Source organism: Eubalaena glacialis, chromosome 8 (assembly GCF_028564815.1).
Source record: "Eubalaena glacialis isolate mEubGla1 chromosome 8, mEubGla1.1.hap2.+ XY, whole genome shotgun sequence".
Classification (NCBI taxonomy): Eukaryota; Metazoa; Chordata; class Mammalia; order Artiodactyla; family Balaenidae; genus Eubalaena; species Eubalaena glacialis.
In genome coordinates, this window is record NC_083723.1 from 26,221,832 (window position 1) to 26,236,122 (window position 14,291).

A 14,291-nucleotide genomic window follows, 5' to 3' on the forward strand; every position below is an offset into this window, starting at 1 on the left:
CAAAGTCCTTGAAAGGCTTACAACCTGACAGCTCCCCACAAACTAGCTAATTCAGACGTAGCTCATAGAAAGTTACACTCCAAAGAGATAGCTGTTGAGCTTCACTGAGAGGTAACTGATGAGATTAAAAAGCACTTTAAATGCTTGTTTTACCTTTAAGTGAGGCCATGTATCATCATTATAATGAACAAAATCAATAGATTACACTTGACTATGTCATTCTTTATATGCAAATCTTAACTTGGTGATGGACCAGCATATTTAACATGGGAGAATAATAGGAACCAGGAGATTCTAAATTTAATCCTGAATCCGACATAAACTAAAGTTATGGACTTTTCGTATGATTTACTTCTATTATGAAAGCTACTTTTTCTTCATTTCCATCTACTCACATCCTACACACCTTACCCTGCCCTCACCTTCCTTAAATGTTGGTGTGATGAAGAGTCTACCCTATACTATCTTTTTTTTTTTTTTTTTGGCTGCGTTGGGTCTTTGTTGCTGCATGCAGGCTTCCTCTAGTTGCGGCGAGCGGGGGCTACTCTTCGTTGCAGTGAGCAGGCTTCTCATTGAGGTGGCTTCTCTCGTTGTGGAGCACGGGCTCTAGGCGTGTGGGCTTCAGTAGTTGCGGCACGTGGGCTCAGTAGCTGTGGCTCATGGACTCTAGAGCGCAGGCTCAGTAGTTGTGGCGCACGGGCTTAGTTGCTCCGCGGCATGTGGGATCTTCCCGGACCAGGGATCGAACCCGTGTCCCCTGCATTGGCAGGCAGATTCTCAACCACTGCGCCACCAGGGAAGCCCTGCCCTATACTATCTTAAGGCATTTTTATTTTATTTTCTTTATGTGTGTAGATGTGTGATGTAGGCAGAGAGTAAGACAACAAGGAGCAGTGGAATTGTAGCAAGCTGGAGAATGCATCACATCCAAAGGCAATCAAACTCACTTTGTTTCTGTGTCAGCACACCAAAATACATCTGTAGTTAAATCTGGCCTTCCTATTTCTATAGCTTCACACTTGCTGGGAAGATTTCAGCCACTTGTTTTCAAAGTCCACTCATAGGCTAAATATAGAACTATTCTATAAAATAGAAAATTTATTTATATCTCAGATATTTATATCCCCATTCAAACATATGAGGATAAATTTATTAATTGATAACATTGTTTCAATATTTAGTATTCTAATTAGTTCCTGTGTTCATTAGATATTAGATATTAATGTATGAGATTATAAACTCACATTATATAATCTCCGTTCACCAGTTTTTCATAATGAATATGGCTTTGTGGAATTTGAGCAATAAAAATATACAACTAAATTGGAATATAGAAAAGTACCACAAAGAACAGTGAAGGTAAGCCAATTCAAATCAAAACAAGATGGCATTATGATTATACAAATATTTGATAAATAAAACATCAAGCACTACGTGTATAAAGTTGGAGTATAGCAACCAATTAAATCCGATTGTATACAGCAAAACTTTTGGTAAGGATGAATATATCTCACCATCCATGTAAGTCCAACTTCATCTGATAAGCAACAATCTTCAAAAAAAGCTACAACCACTAAAAATCCTAAGGTGAATATCAAAGTTCAACATTTACTTACATTTCTTAACTTTCTTTCATTCTAAGATAGTGAATATTTCCATTGCAGAAAACAATTTGATTGTAATGATCAAAACACATGCTTTAAGAAGGACTAAATAATACTCAACACAGCACATAATTTTATAATCATTTTCCTGTAAAAGAGAATTTTTTCCTCAGTTCCAAGTTGAAGAATTTGACTATACTTAATTGATAGAAGTCACTCAGATGAGCGGGTACAGTCTGGGCATTAACTTTAATTATGCCAAGAAGAGCAAAATTAAGTGCACAAACTGCTAATTAACTCCCAACTAGTATTCTCCCTATTCTCTCTTCAGTAATGGAGCCCTATATTTTATTTGGGTACATGCTTATCCAAGGGGAAAGAAAATTATGTTCCATATCTTCTTGCATCTAGGCAAGACTAGTCACTAAGTTGTGGACAACGGGTGCAGATAGAAATGCTGTGTGCAATTTCCAGAACATGCCCTTAAAGGCACAGGGTGTGTCCTTCAGTGCCATCTGCCTCCTTCCTGATGTATAGAATGCAAAAATCATTGTGGATATTGGAGCATCCATTTTGGACCACAATATGGAAAAGCTACACTGAGGAGAGCAAAAAACATGAAAGTAGGACCGTAAGGCCTGGACGATGGAGAGTTGTTATATTAGGCCTTGTACACAGAATGTGACATGAGAGAGGAATAATCTTTTATCTTGTCTTAGCACTTTTACTTTAAGACTCTCTGTAATAGCCAAACCAATATACTAATCATAAAACATGATTCATTTTTATTCACTATCTAAGGGTTTACAAGAGCAATAGTATTAACATATCTAAAGGACTGTGAACTCCCCCAATAAAAAGTTTTAGTGAAGTATAAAATGTATTATCTTACATTTCTTTATAAATTCTCAAAAATTTTATGTGAAATAGCCCAACTCCAGCAAACTTGACAAAGTTAGCAGGATTTCAAGAATATGCAGAAATAAAATGAAATTTATGGATCACCGAGTCAACTGTAGCATGTCTTAGATGAGAGAAAAACAGTTTGAATTTAAATATGTTTTAATGCCCTTAGGCAACTACAATTTTAAGGCTGGACTGGTGCATGAATCCAACTAAACCTGCTAGGTCTGCCTGTTTGTAAAGCCAATCACCCTAGTATACCTAAGTTTACCCTGGAATTTAACGTAAAACTTTTAATACTCACATCAAGATCATCCTTTGCATTGTAGTAGACAACTTCATTGCTCTATAAAAAAAGAAAAACAAAAGAATGCTTTAGTGATTTGATTAAAAACATAATAATATACTGGATCAAACCCTGAATACATTTTATTCATATTTTAAATAATAAACCTCTCATAGTATTCCTTTTACAATATATTCCACAAAGATCGAAAAGATTAGCCAATATTTTCTAAGAACATATTCAAACACTATAGCGGTGATATTAGAAAAGCACACCTTGCACTGCGGGAAAACTTCTCAGTATAGGTCTGAGAACAATTTGTGAAGAAAAAAAAATTTTAATTCCTAATGCAAATAAGTTATATATATATATATATATACACACACACACACATACACACAAACACACAAACCTAAATAATGAAATGATAAATAGGATAATTCAAGAAAAGTGAATACTGTAAGTGGCCGCTTAAGAGTTTGCTGAAACCATGACTTTTAAAAAATATGTATCGAATGTTGAAATTATTCTTGAAGAAAGGTATATCTGCACTATACTGGCAGGAATTCCTTCAGGAGATTCAGATAAGGGATTAAGAGTATCTGTGAATTTAGATAGCGAAGAATATCAGATAATCCAACATACTAATGGTCTCATATTCTACCAAAGTATCGAGTGAGTGTTGGCTTTTCAAGAATGAAAGTGTGTGGACATTTCTGCTTAGCCATCAATGTCGCTGAATACGCCATAAATATAAAGTATGGACATAAATTGTGTTACAGAGGAAAAAATGGATAAAACAGTTATCAATGACTTTTAAATTTCTATATTGTCTACAAGGCTAGTTCTATGCAATATAAAAATAATCTGCATATACTGATATCTTTCTTCTTTCTTCTCCTCCTGAACTGTTTGAAGATATGTATTACCCATCTTCTGTACATCTTTAGTAGTAACTTGAGTACCATGTAAAAGTGTATTTTTCTGTGTCTCATAAACATTTACAGACATGGACAATATAAAATTTTGTTAAAAGAAAACACAATTCACAAAAATGTTTAAAAATCGCTTGGGAAAAATAGACTAAATTAGTGCTTCTCAAAGTATGTTCCAAAGAAAATCACTAGTTCTTGAAGATATAATAGATCTTACATAGGCAAAAGTATTCTGTGGTCATGATTTTAGAATAAACAATAAAGTTAAAATTGTGTCTTTTCAGCAGGAATTCATACAGCCTCATTGTATGAATGCACATTATAAATCTCCAAGAGGAAAAGAGATCTTGTTTTGTTTCCAAATTTTTGCCACAGATTCTGCCCCCGTTTTTTGATTTGAAACATACCATGATAATGAAAATCTATAAAATACAGGTATCTCTGAAGACCAAATAACCAAACCAAAAACTACATAGATAAATATAAGAACATATGATTTGTAATACTGAATGAAATCCATGAGTTTCAATTTATTTCATTTAGAATCATCAAAACTTTTAAAATTACCATTTAATTGTTTTTTTAAAAAGAACTAAGTAGCTAGAGAATTTTCACATACATAAAAGTTCTACTTCCTGGAACATAGTTTTGTAACAAAGTTAAAATACAATGTCAGAACTCATCACATCCATGAAGCAAGAGAATCTTCTGAATTCCCCTGAGATCCAAATCCAATTACCAGTTTATTGATCCCTCATGGAACCCTGTAATTTATACTCAGGAGACAATTTTCAATTTAGAATGTGGATTCCATCAAAAGTTAAAACACTGAATAAGATTACTTCATTTTAGATATTATGTCTGCCAACTGATTGCTTATATTTACAGAATTGAAACGTGTGGAAAACAAGGTGAAACTGCATTAAATTTCAAGTGGTTCAGCAGCATCATTTTCAACATTCATTCAATACCTATTTGTATATATTTCTGTGCCAAAAAAGACACAAAATAAGTTAAACACATCTGCCTCTATTTTTAGGTAAAATAACATGTTCAGATGACTATATAAAACAATTTATTTGTCTAGGATTACAATTGGCCCATGGTGCCAGAGCTAATGGACTAAACTAATTAGTCAAATTTTCTTCTTATGTGTGACACATGGTCACGTTTACAAAGAGAATTTACTTATTAAACCTAAGATGAAAAGTATCACATACAGTGTCAGAACAGGGTAAAGTATGATAAATGCTAGTTTTCACTCAAACTAAGTATTTTGACTCTACTAAGATAAACTGTGATTGAAGTTAAAATAAAAATTAAAATGGAGAAAACCTAAGTTTATTTGAGAATTTCCAAATGTTTTTTTCTTTGTTACTGTATTATATTTTACATAAAGCCCCACTACTTGCCTCTTCTTTTAGAAGGTCTACATTGCTTCTAAAACTGTCATTGAAAATGTGTATTGCTAAGTTTATTTAACTTTTATGCATTTGCACAAAATTTTCTGGACTTTGGAAGACGTATAATTCCAAAACCTGGCTTTTTTAAGCAAACTGGAAACAAAATACATTAGTCATAAAATAATACTGCAGGCCAAACATTGGTACTCCTTGTGACTAGGTATTTTATATTTCTACTTTTAAGAAGCTCTTTGCTTATACAACATCCATTTCTTACATGGTCAAAATATAAATGCAAAGGAAAACAAAAGTGTATCTTTTTTATAGAAAAACGACATACCTAGGAAGCACTTAATCAAACATGTGTGCTTAGACAGGTGGTCATGTTTCAATAAGAGAACACAGGCCTTGGCGGAATGTGCAACTGATTACATCCACTGTCTTAAAACAAAATTTCTTCCCTCCAATAAATGACATTGCTTTTGACTCAGAAGCTTTTTTTCAACCTCATTTTTTATAAATACACTTTCCTTTCTCAATCCTCAGACTGTGCATTGATAGCACGCACATTTCATTATTCCTTACTCTATCTAGTAGAAAGGCTCAATTGATCAATTTTCGTAAAGCTAAATCTCTATAGGGCATCAGGATTTGGGGAAACTGTAATTCTGCATTTAACCTGTCAACCTAGTCCACCTACATGGCAGCATGACGTTAAAATAAATGGCAAACATTCATAGGCCCTTTAATTTGTATAATTATATAAAAACATTTTTTGTCTCAGTTCGTCATAATTTCTTGTGGAAAATTGCAGTGATTGGCTTTATTGTGGCTTTTGTTTATATAGTTTCAGAATTATTTGGTTCAGAAATAATTTTGAAAGTAGGCTTGAGAAAAGTCATAATTTGGTGGTCATAATTCTCTTTCCTATCACATTCATTTAGAGCCATTTCTTCTGCTTTATGGAAATACATATTAGCTCTATTATAAAATATATACATATATATATATTCAGATGTGTGCAGCTACATTAAACTATGTCAGTCTGAAATCAAATCATGTAAATCACTGAATCACCAAAATATATCCAGAAACAATCTTAAGAGAATTGGGTTAAAGGACAGTTCTCAGGAATGAAAGACAATTCACACCGAATCAGCCCAACTTCTATGTCCTGATGTTTTTACAGGGATGACTTTTGGCTAAAATTAACTCTGTGTTAAAAGAAAATTAGGAGAGGATATTGCAGAAAAACAGTTAAATGATCTGAGTGGGGGAAGTTAGAGGAGAGGAGTCAGAGTATCAGCTGAATTCCTTCTCCCTTTAACCTGCCCCTGCCCCCATCTCACCTAGACTTTGTACAGGGAGGTGCTGGGGGTCTCACGACCAACAGAGGGAGCCACACCCCATTCATTCAACAGTACTCTGGCGCCCTCACTCTGTGCTAAGTGTTGGAGAAACGGAGATGAAGACTATGGACACACCGACCTAAGAGGCAAGTTCTTGCCCTCCTGATTCACACATGACAAGATGAGCAGGCAGCTGGGCCAGTTGCCCCAAATCTGCTGTAACTGAAGAAGATCTCTTACTATCCTTGCATGGTAGGACCACATAAGCCAAAACCTTCCCAGGTTTCAAAATACGCAAGAGTTAAGAATTTCAGATATTTGAGACGTTCCTCCTCTATTGATCAATTCAAGGATGTGTGTTTGAAAATGTGTGTGTGTGTTTCTTTCTGAACCATTTACCTACCCTATCACTCAAAATTCCCCCAGTCCCTTTTCCAGAAAGTACATAGGTATATCATTATCATTTAAGACTTTAAAACTATAGCATATAAACTAATTATCGCAGGCACAGATCGGAATTGAGTAATCTTCTTTCCCTACTATCCTTCTAGGTAAACATTTTCATGCAAATTATTAAACAACATCATCTTAGAAGGTATTTTACCTCCAAACACAGAGGTTTTCAGTGGATTTCAGTGCATTATGTGCAGTATGATAGGCTAAAGCTAGCAACAGCCTCAAACGAGATTCATAGATTAGTCAAACCTTTAGAGAGCAATTTTTCATAATTTAAGCACCACTAGATGACAAGAACAAATTGTTTCATTTCTGATTTTTAACCAAGTAGTTTAGTTATTTATTATCTCTTTGAAACAGATTTACCCAAATGGTTCATGCTAATACAATGCTGCTGTTTACTGAAATTTAAAACATCCCCTAGCAAGTTGAGAGATGAATGACTTTAGTTTCCCAGTGTCTACTGGGAGTCAAAAATTAAATCTGGACAAAATAGACCATTCCATCTTAAAAATGTATACTGTGAGTGACAGTCCCTTGCATGCCACTTTCCTGTAAAACGTGGCCTCTGATGAATAGTTTATGTTAAAAATCTGAAGCATAAGTACAAAGCTTCAACCTGGGAGTAAGATGTTGCCAAGGATAAGATTTAAATAATGGAACTGAAAATTAGGATTTTATAGGTAACATCTGAAATATATGACACATTCAAAACTCAAATAGACATTAACTTCCTGTCCAATTTACTAATTCTCTTTTCTTTGTTATGCATTTGACTCTGTATATGATCCACAGTGTGACAAATTTTGGGCAACTCTATTGCCTGTTAAATCACCTTAAAAAAAACAACTCATTCTTACCGTCTTTTTATCCTTCTTTAGTTCCAAATATGCTGTCAATAGGATGAACATTAAGGATACTCTTTGTTATAAATGAGTTGTGTTAATGATTCCGGCCAACCAAGATCCACACTGTTTAGCTCAAATCATTTAAAATTCAAATTTTTTGATTATTATATCTTTGTAACAATTTGTCCTGGTAACCAGACACAGCACCACTATTGACTGTGCCCAAGTCAACCATGCTACATGACATGGGTTAACCAGCAGTACTGATTATAGCACTGTGTGAATAAAACAACTTAGCAAGGTGTTGGGGGAGGGGGTGAGTGTATACATCCATGTGTGTGTCGGAGAGGGGGTGTGAATGTAAGTGAACTTTCCAAAGATAGCTAAAAGTAGCTGAAGCAGTAAAGACAGTGGTTCTTGAAAAAAGATATTTTTTATGCCATTCTATCTGTTTGGGGTTTGGAATGCATGAAATATTGCTTATGAAAACAAAAAGGGAAAATAAAGATGGGCACAGGTCCATCTAGAGATCAATGTTACCAGATTACTGGACTGAAGGCATGTGATAAACCTACATGCATTCATATTATGTGACAAGAGATAATAAAGAAGATAATTGACATAAAGTGTTGAGCACAGGGCCTGTTATTTTATATACTGAAAAAGAAAAATCAGAAATATCCATAGAATTTATCTATTAGCTTTAACTGGTACTTACATAGGAATTAAAGTAAAATGCTTACAATTTTATTTTCTTAGATCAGTTACTATGCTATGAGTCTATTTAATCATTTAAAGTCCTTTCTTCAAAGATTCCATACAGCACAGTGGAGAAGAAATGGTATTATAGCTGCTATTGCTATTTTTATTCTGATAAATTAAATGAGGTAATTTATAAGAAAGTCTAGTAAAATGGTAATTAAGTGTTGGTTCTATATGCAACCTGTCCATTAAATATGTTGCTATGCTCCAAACTCCTCTGTGATTCTAAGCACACTGTTTCCAACCCCACATCTCCTTTAAACATCCATCCTCATCCACTCCTGCCTAGAAAAACTCCAACTTTGTATTAAACCCAAAATTTGTTTGTCCATCCTAACACCCAAACTGTGGAATCTTGCTGGAGAAAATTACACATGCAGCCCTCACATAGAGTAAGTCAGTGGTTCTCTGTTTTAAAAACTGTAGTAAACTTTGTTTCATAATTTTTTTTTAATTCAGAAACCCTCCTATCTTTGGGAAACTGTTTCTTCCAATCACATGATTCTGATGGCTGGCAAATCAAACCACCTTATTTCTCTGACCACAGAAATTAACAGGTGCCTAAATCTATCCAAAAATAGCATCTCATCTCCCTATTCCTTTTTCAGCAAAATATCATTTTCCAGGAGTGGTTATGGTTGCAAACGCTGTACTGCTTAAAACCTGAATCTTCTGTCAGAGGCTACCTCTATCTGTTGGCTTCTTAATGACAGAACCAATAATTTTTTTTTCTTAAGCTTCTTAGAAGGTGCTAACTCCTACAACTGATAGTACTAATGCAAATACCACACTACCTACAATGTGTTTTTCCATTCTAATTTCCTGTTACTAACAGTCAATAGTATTTGCTTGAACTTTAATTTCTGTTGGTGGCATTATTAGACTATAACTGTTCTAGAACGAACTCCTCTCCTGCATCCTGAAAGATCCCATTCCTTCATCCCTTGTCTTTCCTGTGTGTCTATCTTCTCTTTAATCGCATTCAGTGGTTTGCAAAGAAGAAGATTTGCAGGATAAAAATCCAGATGTGCTGTGGCATCTTTGTCTAAAATTTAAAATTCTAGTAGAAGATTAAAACAAAAAATCAAAGAAGCCAAGAGATGAAAATTTTCTTAGCTCATATATAAAGAGAAACCATTAATATTTTTCTAACACTTCTCTAATGAACTAAAGGTCAAAAATCTCTTAGTGTCAAGTTAATATTTTGTAAGTAGTAAATCAGCAAGTTAATTACCATTTAAAAAAATAATTTCTATCAATCTCTGTACTTCAACTCACTAGCCTTTAGAAATTAGTTGCACAATACAGCATGGAATGACTACATAAATTTTGATTATATGCTTGAGTATCACACTTTCTATCAAAGAAGATGAAAGTAGAACGCTATTGCTAAGAGGTTGCTCAATGATCAATGATTATAATGAAAAAATACAAATAATCTATTCCTTCCCTGAACTCTCAGTGTTCATTCAGAAGAATAAATATATATTGAGCTTTGTATACATGCCAAGCTCTGTGCTAGAAACCTAAATACATGTGCTTTTTTGAGAACCCGACTGTTAAAATTAAATCAGTGAGTAAGATATTATCAATCTCAATTTTGTATATTCGAAAGCTAAGACCAGCAGTAGTCAATCCGAGACTAACAGAGGTCTTCTTATCCCTAATTGAGTACTTACTCCTCCCATATCCTGCTGCTATGAATGCGGAATGATCTGCTTCTTAGGGACAGTGAGTTCCTTATATACTCAGTGTCTACCTAATAACAAAGAGAACGGCTAATAATCTTTGAGGCACATTCAGTCGTCTTAGCTGTTCTTTTAACTTTGACTTACCATTTGTTTTAAAATGTGAGTTGAATTCAATACTAATTTCTTTAGCTTACTGGAAGAAAAAACTAGAAACTAATTTTGGCCTTCCTTTAAAAAAGCTTGCTTCTGTTACTTTAAGCAAACACCATCTTACATGTATTTATCAGTTAATTGCCAGCATATATTTGCAATATAGTTGTTGTTTTTTTTTAAGTTGCCATTATGGTGCTCGTAAATTGAAGTACTACTTAATACCTGGCCCACCACATTAACCAATCAACAAGCAAGGCCCTCAAAGAGCCACCAAGGCAAGAGAGAATAAATTCAGGTGTCTTACTATGTTTAATGACCTAATTACAAACATGCTCACGTACTCAAGCCCCAAGCTATACTTATTATGAGGCTCATGACACAATTGGAACTATCATCCTAGATGAAAAAAACACATAATATTCACCAAATTCATTTCTTCTACATAAAATGTTCATTACTTCTACATAAAATAAGAATTTTTTTTAAAAAAGGAGAGAAAAATTGTTTTAAGTAGAGACACGTTCTATTAATGTATATATTCGATGCTATTGTCTGAACTGTATGAACTACCACTGAATGGACAGATAAATGGATAAATGACCATCATGAGCTTATAAGGAACTATTTTAGAAATTCTAGAGTAAAAATAACAACAAAACGCACACACATATACATGCATGCACACACACACACACACAATGCATCAGAGTAGAGAAAAAGTATATAGCCTTTAAAAAGCTTCAAATAAGTGAAAACCTAGACCACGTTCACTCTTATAAGAAACCAAGGAGGAAGTCCAAGTGGCCTGTGATCTCAGAGTTCCGCGTTCTTGAACTTCAGAGGAGAGCAGTTCCTATTAAACATTAAGAGCTATAGCAATTCATTTCTTCATCCGATAAACTTCAATAAGAATCTGCCTGTAAGCCTTTTTAGTGTTGCAGAGGATATCGACAAATATATTATTTAAACTATAGGATAAAAGCCAAAGTAGAATATAAGAAGATAAATATGTTATTTTCATCCACCAAATCTCCCAGGAAACTCAGTCCAGGATTGAACAATCATATCTCTAATGCTGAGGACCTTGCTTTAATCTCCTTTATCTGTGTTTCTAATGAAGCTTGGGGTATAATCAACTAAAACATTAAAATTTAATCCACCAAAATATTCCATTTTCTATGCTTCTTCCTATTGATTTAGACAACTCACAGATTTTCTTGACTCATGATCAAAGTTAACAGCACTTGATCATAACAATATATGATGTCCTAGTAATAGAGTTGCATTAATTTTTCCAAAGGTAATATCAACACTCCCTTTCCAAATTAATCATTATCAACTTCAGAATATTATCATGCTAAAGCAAAATACACAGACTTACACTATGGCTATTGAATTACCGAATATAAAATAATTTGGCTAAAATCAGACCTTCAAAGAACAGTAAATTGGTAATCACTACATCAATTTAATTCATCTTTCACTGGATTTGAGGGGCTATATAGGTAGGATGGGAAAGAAGGAGGAGAAGAAGAGATATTTGTCATGTGTCCATTATGGGACAGGCATTTACATATATCATTTAAACCTTACAAAATTCCTTGGATATACAATAGCTGTGATCTTCTTGAAAATAATAAATTGGTAAAAATTTAATTAACCTTGTATCCCAGTATCATATTTCTTGTTGGATTTCCCACCCCTCTTTCCCCTCCATCCCAACTCCTCACTATTTTCAGACAGTGAAAATTTTGGCTAATACAAACACATCATTGTATGGCCTGGATATTGTATTAGGATTAAGTCTCTATGAAGCAATATTCTTAAAAGCCAGGTGGCTTGTTAAAGTAGAAAGGAGATTTACAAACTTCAAAAATGGATAACTTTATATAGAAAGATGAAACTAGGAAGTCTAAACACTGAAAAATGCTAAAGGGGAGATCTAAGAGTGAAATGAAATGTATATGACCTGGCTCCCCTTACAGGTAGAAAACACAGTGGGAAAGGGAAGATGTGTTTGGGAGAAATTCTAGAGCAGACCAAAACATGCCGTCCTTCCTATCTGGGACTCTGGAACAAATTCTTTCCATACCTAAATTACATCCAGGAAGCTTTCCTTGTTGTGGAAAACTTCCTCAGCTTTCCCACTTCAAGTCAAAATTAGATATCCCTGTTAATGCTTTTCACAGCACCTTCTGATATTTTTCTCCTCTATAAATCAGGGAGAAAAACAGTAGCTACCTTACTGGTTTGTTGCATGGAATTAAGGAGTGAAAGTTTGATCCAAAGATCAGCTACAACCCCTTCTGCAGTCCTTACACTTACCACACTATATTCTGTCCACATGTCTGAGCCCTATGAGGGGACAGACAGTTCCCCTCATCTTTGTGTTCAGCGTGTGGCTACAGGCCCATCACAGTTAGGTGCCAGGGACTATTGGACAAGCCTGCCCTCCTCTGCTTAATGATGTTTATCCTCCACAGACGAGGTCTTTATGGACAGGTTTCTAGCACTGCCTTAGGTTTGGTTCTCCAGAAGCAGACACTAAGACTAAGTTTTATTGGGGAGCTGATCCCAGCAAATACCACTAGCAAAGTGGAGAAGTGAGACATGGAGTTGAAGAAATTCAAAACAAGGTGTGCTAAAAAGCAGATGGGCAACCAAGCTCCTCCAAGAACTGCTGGGAGGCTTTACAGCATGGCTCAACATTGTTATATCCAAAGAGTGAGAAGATTGGTAGTTTTCACCCACACCCGTCATCACTGGTTGGAAGTGTTCTGCAAATTCCTGTCACCACAGAAAGCCCTCAAGCAAATATCTGCAGATGCTTAGAGTAGGAAGCTATACAACTGTGTGTGTGTACTGAGTAGTAGTGGGCAGGGAACCAATATCTACCAGAGTCACATAGTAAGTGTTTTAGAAATGTGGCTAAATGTGAGTGTTTTACCGAGCATGTGGCTAAATCAACAAATGATATTAAGCACTGACTAGTTGGCAGTGTGACTTCCTGAGGCTTCGGTTCTTCATCTGTAAAATGCTGAGTCATTTGACAACTGTGGTCTCTAGAATTCTTCCATCTATATATTTTGATGTTTCCACTAAGTAACTGTTTTTCTTTAGGTCACATAAGACCTAGGAGCTGTGTGCTCATCTATTTTTCTCAGTGAATCTTTGATAGATTTGCTTCTCTTCTCATGTGAACATCCAACAGAACTCAGAGAGACATCTTTCAACTCTGAAAAACAAAGGCAAAGCTGCTTCTCCCCACTCCCCACCCCGCCCCGCCACTGGAAATGTCTCTGACATATTTCTGTAGAAACATGCAAAAGAAGAATTGCAACATCATTATTTTTCTTTATGTCTTGAAATGTCAACTCAAAGTATATTCATTCATCTCTGAAAAATAGTAACTGTGTTTCTGAGGAGGGATGTGTTGAGAAAGAAGCATCCTCAAACTAGCTTAAATCAACCCCTTCCCTCCTACCACACAAAGTCTGGCAATCTCTCCATTATGGCAGAAATGAACGGCTCCAGATCAACCGCTGCTACCTTTCATTAATATAATGGAATGCCATTCGTTTGCATTTAACTGGAGTAGAAATGAAAGTGTTTTTTCTAGGGGACAGATTACAGTTTAAATAATCTGAACTACCTTTGTGTGAAAATAATTTTGCTCACAGTACAAAGAAAGAAAGGTTACTGCAGAAGAAAGAAATGGAATAATTTCTGACATTTTAGAAGCACTCCATTCCATCTGAATAATATATAATTGCTTTGGAAAGAAACAAAAAAATTCCTAGTAGCCTATACTTCATTAGCCTAGTTTCAGTAATTGTATTTAATTAAGTCATATTTCAAAGAGCTTTTTAAATTCAAACTGTTCACTGATTCAGATATAACT

General features: G+C 34.9%; 1 protein-coding gene across 6 annotated transcripts in view; it reads right to left on the reverse strand.

The window, feature by feature from the left end:
* CACNA2D1 (calcium voltage-gated channel auxiliary subunit alpha2delta 1) overlaps nucleotides 1-14,291 on the reverse strand; it is a 494,545-nt gene that overhangs the window by 191,627 nt on the left and 288,627 nt on the right. For all 6 annotated transcript variants that reach the window (XM_061198476.1, XM_061198477.1, XM_061198475.1 and 3 more), the window contains one exon: nucleotides 2,812-2,853. In XM_061198476.1, the coding sequence (XP_061054459.1) occupies nucleotides 2,812-2,853 (42 nt within the window). The remainder of the gene's footprint in view (nucleotides 1-2,811; nucleotides 2,854-14,291) is intronic.